Source organism: Xiphophorus couchianus, chromosome 5 (genome assembly GCF_001444195.1).
Source record: "Xiphophorus couchianus chromosome 5, X_couchianus-1.0, whole genome shotgun sequence".
NCBI classification, from domain to species: Eukaryota; Metazoa; Chordata; class Actinopteri; order Cyprinodontiformes; family Poeciliidae; genus Xiphophorus; species Xiphophorus couchianus.
Window position 1 is genome coordinate 26,190,629 of NC_040232.1, and position 13,735 is coordinate 26,204,363.

The 13,735-nt window shown below is 42.9% G+C and overlaps 1 protein-coding gene and 1 long non-coding RNA gene across 5 annotated transcripts in view; one reads left to right on the forward strand and one right to left on the reverse strand.

Moving 5' to 3' along the window:
- LOC114145371 (uncharacterized) overlaps positions 1 to 13,735 on the forward strand; it is a 57,108-nt gene that overhangs the window by 18,943 nt on the left and 24,430 nt on the right. The gene's annotated exons all lie outside the window — the stretch shown is intronic.
- Positions 1 to 13,735, reverse strand: part of LOC114145370 (nuclear factor of activated T-cells, cytoplasmic 1) — a 72,081-nt gene that overhangs the window by 13,512 nt on the left and 44,834 nt on the right. Inside the window, exons 9-10 of one of the 4 annotated variants that reach the window (XM_028018895.1) lie at positions 10,710 to 11,360; positions 448 to 548 (exon numbers count right to left, since the gene is read on the reverse strand). The exons of 1 other annotated variant lie outside the window; for it this stretch is intronic. In XM_028018895.1, coding sequence (XP_027874696.1) covers positions 469 to 548; positions 10,710 to 11,360 — 731 coding nt within the window. In that variant the 3' untranslated portion in view covers positions 448 to 468. Of the gene's footprint in view, positions 1 to 447; positions 549 to 10,709; positions 11,361 to 13,735 lie in introns of those variants that run through there. 2 more of the 4 variants (XM_028018892.1, XM_028018893.1) reach the window with 2 other exon arrangements.

Genomic DNA, 13,735 nt, shown 5'->3' on the forward strand with positions numbered 1-13,735 from the left:
TATCCAGCCGTAACTTGCGTATAGCATGTGGTTCAGTTGGGTTAGATGTCATTCCTAGATTTAAAATGTAAATGGAGCTGCATAAATAAACATTTATCCAGTTATTTCACTTAAATATCATTATATTTTCAGGGACAGTAAATCAAAAAGCACGAGCAGGTCAACGACATAATATACATGTATATATCAAAAATGCTTTTTGTTTTCTATCCTAAATAAGGAGTTGGAAGGTACTTTTTTTTTTTTTTTGTATGTATCTGCTACAATGTTTGTAGCTGAATGTTGCTGCAGTTTCTGTGGAATGTCTCCTTTAATTTTAGGATACCTCGTAAAAAGCTCTTTCCCCTTTTTTGATAGCATGTTGCTCCGGGCAAATCTGAGCTCAGCTGAGTGCAATCAGAGAGTCGGGGGACCGGTTGAAGTTTATTCCTGCCATGGGTCACATGTCAACAGTAGGACACTTACAGTTCAGCGGTTACGTGCATTCCCTCTCCTAACGTAAACCTGTTCACCCACTGCTCGGTAAGTCTCGGCGCTGCGAGCGGCCACTGGTGGGAGAGGAAGAAAACGTGATCTTTAACTTTGGCAGTGTTTTTCTTTCTTTGACTTTTACCGTTTTGGTTTTAACAGCTTCAGTTGAGGAAGAAGCACGTAGGGTCTGTGTCTGTGTGTGTGTGTGTGTGTGTGGGGGGGGGGGGGGGGGGGAGAAAGAGAGACGGAGGTAAAGAAGCACATTTGCAGTGCTAAAAGCTGCCAGGGAAAAATCACGATTGTATGCTACTTTCTTCCACCTCAGATTTTCCCCTCTTCTCTTCTTAGCCTGTCTGCGTCTCTGTCTCCTTTATTTCTATGGCCGACCTGTTTCTCCTCATGCTCGCTGAAAATTCCTGCATGTGAGGAAAGAATGAGAGTCTTCTGACCCTAAAATATATATAAAAAACTTTAAAACACATCTTGAGGCCTTTGGGTATTGTTCCACTTTAGTCTCACCAGATAGACAGAAAAACAGTCGTCCTTTGGCTAAAGGTCATAAACCCACCCCTGTTTTGGTGGCCTACTTTTTCTTTTTCTTTTGTTACCTTTACCGTTGACCTCTATGGAAAAATCAGTAGGGTAGCGTCATCGCGAAAACAGGTACTTTTTACTTCTTCTGACTGATTCTACTTTCACTGCTCCAGAGTTTTTATTTCACTCACTTACACTTTCCATCTCAACAGCCCCTCTCTCTCATTCTCCCCCGCCCACCTTCTATTTTTCCGGGGTATTTTGTGTACTGAGCAGAAGGTTAGCTCTGCCAATAGCTCCGAGACCCACCGGCTTTCCCCATCCAGGCAAGCTGGACCAGACCTCTATGTTGACATCCGTCGCTGCAGGATACTGTTTCACTGAGCTAACGAATTTCAGATGGGGAGCTGTTATTAAGCGGTCTGGGATGGAGACCTGCTCCTGTTTACAGATGCCGCAGGTATTTTTATATGTTGTAAAGACAACAGCTAGAAACAGAAACCTCGGCACGGTTACCGAGTTCTAATAGAGACTCGCCTCCGTATACCACATTTGACTGCTACAACTGCTTCGGTGTCCATGTTTTTGGACACTTCGTGAGGAAAAAACTAATCTTGCCCCCTCCAGACCTCACTATGAAACGTTCGGTTTATTAAAATGACTGTGCTTATTTTGTGTTTTACTGCAAGACTTTTCCATGCAGTGCCTTTGCAAAAGTATTCACCCCACTTTTTATGACAGCACGACCACCACTTTAATATATTTTTGTGGGATTTTATAAGTAGGGAAGAAGAAGAAGAAAAATGATACATGGTTTTCATTTTTATTTCTACTATTGTAAAATCTGAAAGGTGTGGGCTTGCCAGTCTTTCCAGGATTTCCTCTGACAACCTTCACCCATGATGCTATCCCCAACCAGATGTGATAGTTGGGATGGTGTGTTCAATGGTTTATTATCTCCTGTTAAACCTGAGAAAGCTCCAAAGAAATAGCCATATATTTTAGAAAGAGCCAGTCCTCCTGCCCAACTTATATTGACAATGAACTTATCACTACAAAGACTGAACAACGTCTGCACTTTTTAAAGAAGTTGTTGTCTAACGTTGATAGCAAGATTCTTCATATGTTGTGCTTTTATTGAAAGTGCTTTATCCTTTTGCGTCATCTGCTGCTGGTGGGTCAGAAATGCTTCTGCGGCCCAGAAAAAATGCTATCAGGTAAACACCGACAACAGCTAGTAAATTGTCATGAACTGTAAAACGCTCCACGTAGTGTATTTATGTGGAGTGGGTGGTCAACAAGGCAAACAAAATTATGATCGACAAAACCGATCCACTTAATCAAAAGTCTCATTCGTTCCACAAGCTATTAAACTCCTAAATATGCAACATATACAGTATGCTGTGTATTTGAAGGAATGCCATGTTGGCCTGTATGTATTTGTGATTTATTTTGTGTTGATACACGTAAGACTGTGTAACGCTATCTATCTCTCTGATGCTAGCTATCTGTAGAAATCACAATTGATAGCAATATAGCTAGCTAGCTAGCAATAAATAGCTATCATGGAAGAGACAGCTGGCTAGCTAGATCAATAGCCTCCATCTAGCCTCTATCTAGTTAGCTATCTGGCTAGGTAGATAGCGATCTTCTACATGCAGGCTACAAAGTTCAGTTTTGGTCTCATTTGACCAGAGCAGCTTCTTCAACATGTCATGGCTGGTGGTAACCTGCAAACTGTACTTGCTGTGATTGTCTTTGAGCAATGACCTTCCTGTTGCAACTGTTCAATTTGTAGATTGTAAAGCCAATAGTTTTTCTGCCTGAACCGTAGACGCATTGGGACTCAGTAGTTGGGGAAATCATGAAGACAGCTGGATGCCCTTATGTGTACACATAGGAGTCACATACCCCTATATATACATTTGTATTTAGGGGTATGTGACTAAATTGGGTTGAAAACAACTTTTGAGATTATTTGTAAAGTAATACATGTTTACAGTTTCTCCATAGAGAAATATTATTTCAGGTTGCAATAGCAGCCAGTGCTTGCAGTGAAGTAGTTCAAAAACACTAATCACAAATCTGCTCACAGCCTAACTAACTAACAAGAAGAATACTGTTCTTTCTAATAGCACTCAAAGGAGCTAAACCCTAACTTTTACCAGAGCAATGTTTGCAGCCACATGCCTGGATGTAAAAAATAAAGTAAGATAAACAACTAAAAGCAGAAAGATAAAAGCCAAACTCAAGTGAATTCTTCTGAAAAGGCAACAATTACTTCACTGCCTTTTGCTAGGAAGAAAGCTCAGATCATTTTGTCAGAGCAGCCCGCCCCGTTGACATTTGTCATAATGTGATTCAGTAATGAGAGTGTCTGGAATGACGTGGTAACTCCATGATCACAGATATACAGAGGAAGCCCCCGGCCAAGCCGCAGGCCGTGTTTTAGTCCTGACCCTCTCTGATCCATGTGGCTTGGTGGCTTTTCAACGCGTGTCTCCCAAACCTCAGAATGCGAGCCACATAAACCGAGCCTCTAAACGGCTGCGTCAGGAGAAACTATAAGACAAACATTATATATGACGAGGTAGCAGTTACAGAGTTTAAATGAAGTCTCAAAAATGTGCCAGTTGAGTTTTATATTCAAGTTCATTTTTGTACTTTTTAAGCATCCTTTTAAGATCACAGGAAAAAAAAAAGTATCTGCATGGCAATTCTCCTTCATACTTTTTAGTGGCTATTCGGTAATACCAGCCCCATTTAAAACCCAATTCAAAGTCTCTCATCTAAGTGTCTCCGCGTGTGGACCCCAGACACAAATGAAACCCAATTTGTTTAGATAATCTCACGGCAGCTTTTCAGCAGACGCATTCTTTTACAGTGACTGTGGATATTATGACGGAGCGACTGAAACCAGACCAGATCTCCTGGCTGAGCTGCCAAGGCCTTCGGTGTGCAGACACATGCATGAATAAAGAAAGAAGAAGAAGAAGAAGAAAAAAAAAGAAACAACCTGCCAAAATGAATGAATCTAATTTTTACAGATTCATGGTGCTTAACGATTTAAAACCAATAATGTTCCAAATGCTTGTTACAAAGCTCTAAAAGTTAAAGACACAGACTCCCTTTTGCCCCCCGAATGCTAGTGCTGTTTCTAACTACAAAATCTGATTATCTGCTAAACTGCAAGCAATTTGAGGCAACGCTGTCAATAATTGCGTGGCTTTTCGAATATGTAACAGAAAGCTGTGATCAGAACCAGAACCTTAGAGGCTCTTATGTTTAGCCAGGGGGACCGAGAGAGAGGATTTGTAAAAGGAAACAGAGTGTGCTAAGGTAATTCAGAGGACTTCCGCAAAACAGCAAAGGTATTTCTCCTCTAATGTGAAGACATCACGTAATCTCTTGGTTCCATTAATGTACTTCAGCTGCATCATCTATCCTTTATATTGCAAGTGAATATTGTTTTAAACCACACTGATACTCGCTTTATGGGAATGTTTCCCAACTGAGAGCTTTTAAGTTGTACAAAGATTTCTTTTTCTCTCTCCCTCTAGGAAGGTAATGATCTTGATCTCCCTCGGTGCCTGACAACAATTAAGTTTTGGACGATCATAGAAAGCGCTGGGTGTCTGAAATTTTATAAGCTAATCATTTTTTGCGCAAATACCATCACAATATCTGCATTGATCTGCATGGTGGATACTTTGCTTCACCACTTCAAGTGCACAGCGAAGTCTGTAGAACTGGATAATGGGCAATAAGAGGCTAAAGCTGCTCAATTCGCGCAGAAGGAGTAATGGTTTTTAATCTCAATGAGAGGAAATTGAATCAAATCTATTGCCAATCCCCAACGTATAGTTGTTCTTCCATATTGTTGGCAGTCAATGACTCTCAAAGGCTAACACGCGAGTGCACCTACCAATTAATTCTTCCCCTGGCTATAAAACTTCTTCAAGAAGCTCAAACTTTTACTTATACGTCTCCGCGAGACGTGCTGCCAGGAAAGCAGATTCCTAATATGAGAAGGCAGCAATAACAACAACAGTAAAACATCCACATCCTGTCTGAAGTCATAAATAATAAAGAAGCCATCACGTTTTTTTCTTGTACCTGTCAATATGTCTACATGTGGAAGGAGACTATGTTCTAGGCATTGCACTTAACCACAAGACAGCCTCGCTTTCTCTACACTATTAGTCGGACCTTGACCTGCTCCCTAAAGGCTAGGGGTTCAGAGGTTGAGTGGACTGAAAGCGCACTGTCCCTTCCAGTGCTTCTGCATCTAGCTGACCATACCATCTTAAAACGAGAGACACACCACCTACGCATCCAGGAGCAGTCCTTCCTTGTCTAAGCCCCATTAGACACTTTATGCTCCTCTCTAATGAACACCCTTTGCCCAAAAATCTTCTCATTCCACTGCCCCCCGCACCCCTCCGACCCTGCCTTGTGGCACTCTCCAATGTTAGCTACTCAGCATGTTTTTCAGCATGGTGTGGATGCGCTTTCAATCATCATTAGGGGTTTTGCAGAGTCCTGGGGTTTGGGCAGCGTGCCAGAGTGTGTAAAAGTTTCCATGAGGAATGCCTTGAGTTGCCCTCGGAAGCGTCAGAACCGAGTGGAGGTTTTCAAGAAAGTCACAATCCTTACTTTGTTGTTGTTGGGAGGAAGGAAAGAGGAAAGGAGGAACTGACAATATTGCTTCCAGTTTAAGAAAACAACCCTCACAGTAGTTGTTTTTTCTCTTCTTTTTTTGTTTAAATGCACCGCCTCTGAATTTAACAGGAAACAATCGCAAGGAAAACGACAGCGCAACACGGGGCAATCGCAGCCCATATGTCAAATGTCAAAAAAGTCGGCAGAGGCTGCATTGTGCTTTGTGTTTGTCTTATTTTGGGGAATAAGGGCCCTCTGTTTCTCCGAGAGGCAGCTGGTAGAAATCTAGCTCCCTGATTAGTCCAAGTTCCTTTGCTGTCTGCTGCTTTTAGCTGCTTTTCATGACATCACCCTTTGCCAAAGCAGCTAATGAGACAGGACAAATGGCATAAGCCTCAAACATCTAGAATAGGTAGCCACTGTTTCTGCTCCTTCCACACCCACTTGTCCACTGCAGAACACCTAATGCTAACAGAAACCGTCTTACAAGAGAAAGACTGATTGTTTTCAAAGGAAATAAGACTGCACTACGTATGTGTGTACATATATGTATATACATATATATATATATATATATATATATATATATATATATGTCATCTTCACATATAGAGAGAGTTACAAAAGTAGGGGTGAGCAGGGATACAGTTTTAGACATGTGGGGAAGGTGAAGTCATCAGAACCGGCCTTTGAAACATGAGAAAATGTGCAAATGCTTAAACTTTTCTTTTTTTAGACTTAATTAGTGCAACTCAAATGTTAATAGCGCATGTACTCATGTACTGTGATGTCATTTGTCTGCCTTTTTCCAAGTCATGTGCCTTGTAAAACACAGATAGTGGGGTGTGAGTAAATATGCAACGTCTAAAAATCGGTTTTATGTGAGCCTGACCATGAGTTGTTTACGACGTTGAGTCAACAATGCAACCAGGCATAGTCTTCGCTCAGCGTGTGTTTCACTATCTGCTGCTTCCACCCATTGAACCATGCGGATCTGTGGGTATATCTCCAGCTAGGAGCAGCAAAACTGTAGCGGGTGAGAGCCAAGATGCCACTGAGTCGAAGTGTTTAAGCTTACTGCCAATAGGAATCTTCCTCTAGCTCCCCCCACCCTAACTCCACTGCACGAGAATAATCACCTCCTGCTTTATGCTGCCTCCATCACAGAGCAGGGAAGACTTTAACAGTTTATGACAGGGAGAGTGTATAGCAGTCTGGGAGCTTTACACCTCCCTGCACACTAACCCAGGTCCTTGCGGTACAGTAGCTCACTGTTGATAACTTGAGGGATTTCTCGGGGGCTGCGTAAAATCTGGACCTGGCCAGAGAGACATTTCCTCTGGATGATGGGAGCCGGAGGCCTCCGCGCTCAAGCGTGGGTGGTGCGCCACTCTTGGGGAAGATCAAGTTTGCTCCCGCAGACTCCAAATCACCGGCCTCCCGATTGCTAAGGAGGAGAGCTATTCCACACGGCTGGCGTTAAATCACCGCTACTGTGGTGAGGTCATCCGCCTATCTTGCTTCTCTAATGGAGCACTGACTCGCTAATATAGGGCGGTAATGCGTGTGAACAGGGAGCGGGGCGCCCTGCAAGCTGCCTTCCGATCTTATTTATTTTAGCTTAGGGCTCATTTAAGGGGTTTGGGATGGGGCCAGGCCTTGCGAGTAGCAGATGCCTTGGCAGTGTGCTGTTACCACCGCACACTTACCGGGACTCCAGCAGCTCACCGCAGATGCTCGTTCAGACATTAGGTGATGCGAAAAGGCAACTTGCTGAGGTTTTCAAGGAGCTGCATCGCAGTCCTTGTTCAATCAAAGCACATTCCTGTGCGTCACTAATGCAACTGTAATCACTAGCTGAATATATCTGGTCACCGTTCTTTGAGGAGGATTGCTAAAGTGATAGAGTACGAACTTGTGTGGAGGGAAAATAAAATTACATGACTTCACTAGAAATAGGACTGCTTGATAAATTTTGGTTAAGTTCATCCTTTTGCCTGGTCTGACACAGTGCTGGACAGATGTTTCCACATGCTCATTGTTAGCATAAAGCTTTATTTAATTGTAATTTTAATGGCTGATTATAAAAAAAAAAATTTTGTCAAAGTGAACTGAGGATTTCATAAACATCTGCAAGGATTTACTAAAAGACAAAAATTCAGTTCAAATGTTTTTTTGTAAAAATAAACTTTTTACTATTCTGCATAAAGAGACAAACTAATTTTTGGTATCAGATTTGGACGCTTTTTCTGATGGTGTATGTTGAGCTATTTTTTTTCTTGAACTGTTTGTTTAGATTTGAGTTTTGTCAATTTCCTGTTTATTCTTGGAAATCTCAACTTTCTTTCTTTCCTCTGAGGTTGTTCATGTGAATCAGAGGGCTGAAAAATGCTGGCTTTCTGATGGTCTCATTTAAGGTCAGAGTTCATAATTGTACACGAGCAATGAAACTAGGCAAAAATGGCATGTATTACAGATTCCCAAAGTGATCTGTAACCACTACTGGACACAAACCTTTCAGAATAAAAATATCATGCTGACAATCTGCTCTCTAGGAAGAAAAATCCAGAGGAGGAATATTTGGACAATCAATTTGGGACTTTGACGTAAAGCAGCAAAACCATAATTCAAAGTACACCACTAAAAAAAAAATAAAGTTTTGGGGTGGCCTAGTGAAAGCCCAGATCCAATTGAGATGCTATGACATGAATGCCATCAAGCGTTTGTTTGAAAAATCAGTAGCTGTGGAGACCCAGTTACTGTCAAGGGTAACAAAATTAGTTTTTAGGTTTCGGACAATTACTTTTTCCACATTTTAGTTTGAACAGCGTTTTTTACATTGACAAGTGAAATTATTATATGAAAATTACATTTTGTGTTTACCCAGGTCGTCTCTGCCTGATATCAATTGTGATGGATAATCTAAAACATTTAGGCGTGACAACAACAACAAAAATTTGTAAGGGGGAATGCTAGCCTCTACCTAGCAGAATTATTGCAAAACAAAGTAGCTTCATTTTATCAATATGCAGTAATGTTGTAATTAAGACATATGTACACTATAAACATATAGAGGACAAATTTAAACTGAAGGTTACACTTTAGTGTTATTAAGATCTCATCTGAATGAGGCACAAAAATAAAACAAGGCACAGGGAGAAGGAGGAAAAAGTTTAGCATGAGACAACAGACTCTTCTCCGTATAGTTTGTTGATGAACTGTGGACTAACGGGACTCATCAGTGCCGACAGAAGTGCTGAGAGCTGAATTTCATCTCAATTACAGTCCTACAGCAACACTCCCCTGGCCCCCTCATGCCTATCACCCCTTTGGTCCCAGAGCTGTTGAGTGGGGAGCAGATAAAGTGGACAAGCGTGCACAAACAACCATTTACACATCGCAGGCAAGAGCAGCTCGCTTAACAAAATGTGAGCAGGAAAAGCGGTATTCCTGAGTTTAATGAGGAGGTGTCTTTGCCCAACCTCCACAAGGTTACAGACAGATTTTATTTACTATCTTAGGCTGGCAGGATGCCAGTGTTGTGATACATGAATGTATATCAAAACAACAAGTGCTGCTTCTGTTAGCATAGATAACAGGTTGCTGACCTGAGAGACCTAATGTGAAATGGACACAGGAGGCAATAAAGCCAGCCACGTGGTCCCATGGGTGTGACTGGTTTCTCTGCCAGAGGGAGAGTAGTGACCCCACAGTCTCCCTTGATGACGACAGTCACACTGTGTCGACTCCATGGGGAAAAAGACGGGAAAACAAAGCCTCTGTCTTCCGCCCCTCGGCATCGCTCCCAGAAACATGAAGAGGGGGGTCTTCAGGGAGGGGGACTAGTGGTTTGGTTCAGGAAGCCCCTACCCATTGTTTTGCTTCCTTCATTAGTCGTCGTGTCAACAGTTTGGCTCGTTATGCGTGTGCCACTGTTTTTGTTCTGCTGCACCCCGGCTGACCTTGGTGCTCTGATGTTTTGACAGATTGTTTCAAAATCCCATCAAGGCAGTTTAGCGTTTTGAAGCAAAGCAGCCGATACGATGCTGGGGCCGAATGTTCCACCAAAAGCAAATAAATCTGCGGGGTCTAAAATTAAACAAACGTGACGCAAATCTGCCGCCAGCGTTTCATCAGGAAATACTAGGAGGTGCAGCTGGGTGTGGCAATGTGTGAAGAGCTGCAGATAAGCAGTCATGTATGGCAGGAATATTAGCCCCATTAAGATAAAGTTTTATTGGAAAAAAAACCATTAAATACATCTATGTATCCATCCATTGTCTTCAACTTATTCAACATAAGCTCAAAAGGTAGGAGCTCCCGGGGGAAAACCCAGGGAATATTTTCATGGGATTCCTTGGTACTCACATGCAAGAGGGTAAATATTATCCCCCAAATGGTAAATGGTACTTGTATAGCACTTTATCAAGTTTGGAGGACACCAAGGAACTTCACACTGCATTCAATCATTCACACACTGATGGTGGCAAGCTATAGCCATAGTTGCCCTGGGGCAATCTGTAAAAAATGTTCCGAGTCTGACCTGGGGTCTCCACCCACTGTGATGTGTCTCAAGTGAAGTCCTCCATGAGACATCTTGATCAGGTGTCTGAACCATCTCAGCTGCCTACTCTCTGAGATATACCTGGATGATGGAGCTTCTCACCCCGTCTCTAAGGCCGAGTCCAGCCACCCTGCAGAGGATGCTTGTTTTGGGTGCTTGTAAGCAGAATCTCATTCTTCTGGTCATGATCCATATCTCACAGCCATAGGTGAGCATCAGAACATAGACAGACTGTTAAATCAAGAGTTTTGCCAAAGCTTACCAAACCCAAACATACCAATACCGAACCCACATTATGGCATATGTACGAGGGACATATTTGCCCCATTCTGTCCCACTACCACTTGTGCAAAAGATTCCAAGATGCTTGAACGTCTTCATTTGAGCCAGACACTTACCCCAGAGATTCACCTATTTCATTGATTATGTTTACTAACACTTTCAGTTTGTCAGAATGAGTAACTTTGCAGTAACTCACCATCATCGAGATACATCTGATCCAGTTCCTGGGGCTCTTGCTTGATGGTAATGTCCATTGAAGGAGGAGTGGCGTCTTCAGCTAGCAGACTGGGCGGACTTCCTGCAGCCTGGGCTGAGCTGCCTGAAGCCTCTGCCTGGCTGGGGCTGTACGCTTGAAAAAATGGTGTCTCCGCTGGCCCGCCAGGAGTGGAAGGGTGAGACACTGGGGAGGACGAGGAACTGCTGTTGGCATAGACGGAATGCTGGTAACCAAGGGAGCCCGGGCTGCCCTGGGAGTGGAGCACCACTAGGGAAGAGTTGTGATCTGGCGATGTCGGGTACGGAAGGCTTGGACAGCAAGGGGTCTCCTGAATGGGGGGCGCTACAGTGCCTGGTGGTGTGGCACGAGTTGGGCTGTTGGGGAGGCATTTGTTGTATGCAACAGGGGACAGATCGTGCAGGGTGGGGCTTGAGCTGGGAGACGACGGTGGCATGGCAGCATGGCGGGGCGGGCAAGGAGGGTAGCCACCAACCAGGCAGGGGTCAGGTTCAGCAACAGGCATGATGGACGTCAGCCTGGGCTGGCCGTAGTAGGGCTTTGAATGCATAGACAGCCCAACACTCCCAAGAGAATCATACTCATCAGTGGGCTCGGTTTTTATTATTGGTACTGGAAAGAAAGAGCAGAGAGAAAGTGGAGATGTTAAAAAAAAAAAAGAAATAAAAAGTCAACGTGAAAAGAAGCCACGTGGCGCAGTGAGTCCATGGATAATAACTGTGAGCAAATACAGTTTTAGCCACAATATCCTCCTTAATACCAAACAACCAGTGGATTTAGGCTCAGTATGAACTTGGCTGTATCTTTTAACGGAGAAACCTCTCACCCATCGCACCCCTTCTCCCCCCATCACCACCACTATCCTTACCACACCATGAAAAAGTAGCAAAACAGGGGGAAAGAAAAATGGATGAGTCATCATTGTGGAAAGCCACAGCTGGCTCTAATAATGAGTAAGACCTATTTTCTTTGGAATCTCCTCCAACTCTGATATCCAATAAAAGTCCTTTAAAGCACTGGACTGCTGCTGCTGCTGCCGCTGCTGCTCTAGGAGCCCAGGACCCCCAGGTTTCCTCCACACACTCTAGAAGTAATTGATTCTCTCAGGACCAAAAAGATAGGCGGGGAGCGAAAAAAAACGAAGTTGATTTGATTTTGATTAGACTGCCTGAGCGGCATAAGAGGTTACAGAGCTGAGCCTGTGGTTTTGAGAGCTTCAGACCTCAGCTAATGCAGGAGAGTGCTGTGACCCCCCACTTGATCATCCTGCCTTCTCTCTTCAAATTTCTTATCCAATGCAGCCTGTCTGCATTACTTCCTGAGAGCGCTTCTTGAGTGACAGGTATCAGGTGCTTCCACTGCACTGTTACGGTTTTGTTGTCTAAAACGGAACAAAAAAAAAAATGATGGAATGATGTCCGCAATAATGAGCTTTTTGCTGAGTTATTATATAAGTACGTAATCACAGACTGTGCCAGGACAAAACTAATTAGCTGGTGTTAAGATACCCTAAAGTATAACAAAGTCTTCGGAGTCACAATGGACATTCTGTTTCTATTCCTGCACATTGTTGAAACATATTAATGGGTGTGGTGCCAGCCGTTAAAAGTTTCTGGCTATGCTTGCTCCAAGTGACATTTACTCAAAGGCATGGAGTTTTCACTATGAATAGAGTGTCTGTTTTCAGTGCATGAGATTGTAAACAGCAGAGTGTATGAGTGGTAGTAGCAAGTAAAGGTGCAAATGAAGCGTCGGTGTGTCACGTGACACGCGGCCTGTTTTTCACTGTGTTATAATTTGTGGGTTTTTTTTGTTTATTTTTTCGAATGGATTTGAAAAGACACTAATCGCGCATCTAGCCTCTGGGGTGATGAGCGATAACGCAGAAGAGAACACATTTACGTCAGCTCTCTGAGTTTTAAAAGCCAAGGGACCAGGCTTTGGTGTGTTGGGGAGCGTCTTAAGGCACGTCCCGTGATGCACACACCTCCTCTCCACAGCCTGGGGAGTAACAAATAAGCCACATGGCCACACTACATCCAAGCCTTCCACTTCTCTGCCATTTCTTAGTTTAAATTGATACCAGATTGCCATAAAACCATGTCAATGATGTCAAATGGAAACCATAAAATGTTGGGGTTTTTTTGTTGTTTTTTTTATTTAATTTAGCTTCACCAAATCAGACCATTGGTTATCAATGTGAATTTAATCTCATGTCTACTTAAAGTCCTGTTTAGTACGAGTTGTGATGTCAAAAACGTTTGACAGAGCCTGAAAACAGTCATTTCCATTTGTGTCCAAAAACAAGCGATTTTTCAAATCAACAACAAAATCCTGAGGTTCCAACACTGAAATGTAGGACATTCAGCCCTTCCAGTTAAGGAGAATTTATGAGAGAAAACTAACTTCACAAATAAAAAGTTTATTTAATATAGACTGTTTTTTTTTCTTCCATTGCAGCAGACAAATAAAATTTTCTTCCCCCTGAATTATCTCTGCATTTCCTTTCCACTGAGAAAAAAATAAGCAATTTCACCAGACAGCTGGCAACTGCGCTCTCCAACAAAAACAGCCAGGCACGACATGGTTCAGGTTGAATTTAAATTGGTACACATCCAGGCCAGCAATAGGTCTGTATATGATTAAAATTATAAAGTGGGACATCTAGAAATGGCATTTAGACAGGCTTTAGCTGACATAAATACTGGCAACACAAGTGGAGTGTTATAAGGAAGTGGTTGGAGTTTGGAGACAGCATTGTTAGAAGTTGGGTAGAAGTTGCATTTTGGTTTGCTTGAAGTCGGACGGTCTAAATGTAGAGCCATATGATTCTACAGTGGCAGGATGTTGGGCATCCACCTGTTGCAAAGGTTCTGGTCACCTAAGAAAGACCAAACTAACTGAGTGTGGTTGACTTGGTTGTGAAGCATTGAATAACCTCATAATATCGGCACTTTCTATACCAACCCAAGTACTAAAACCCTTAA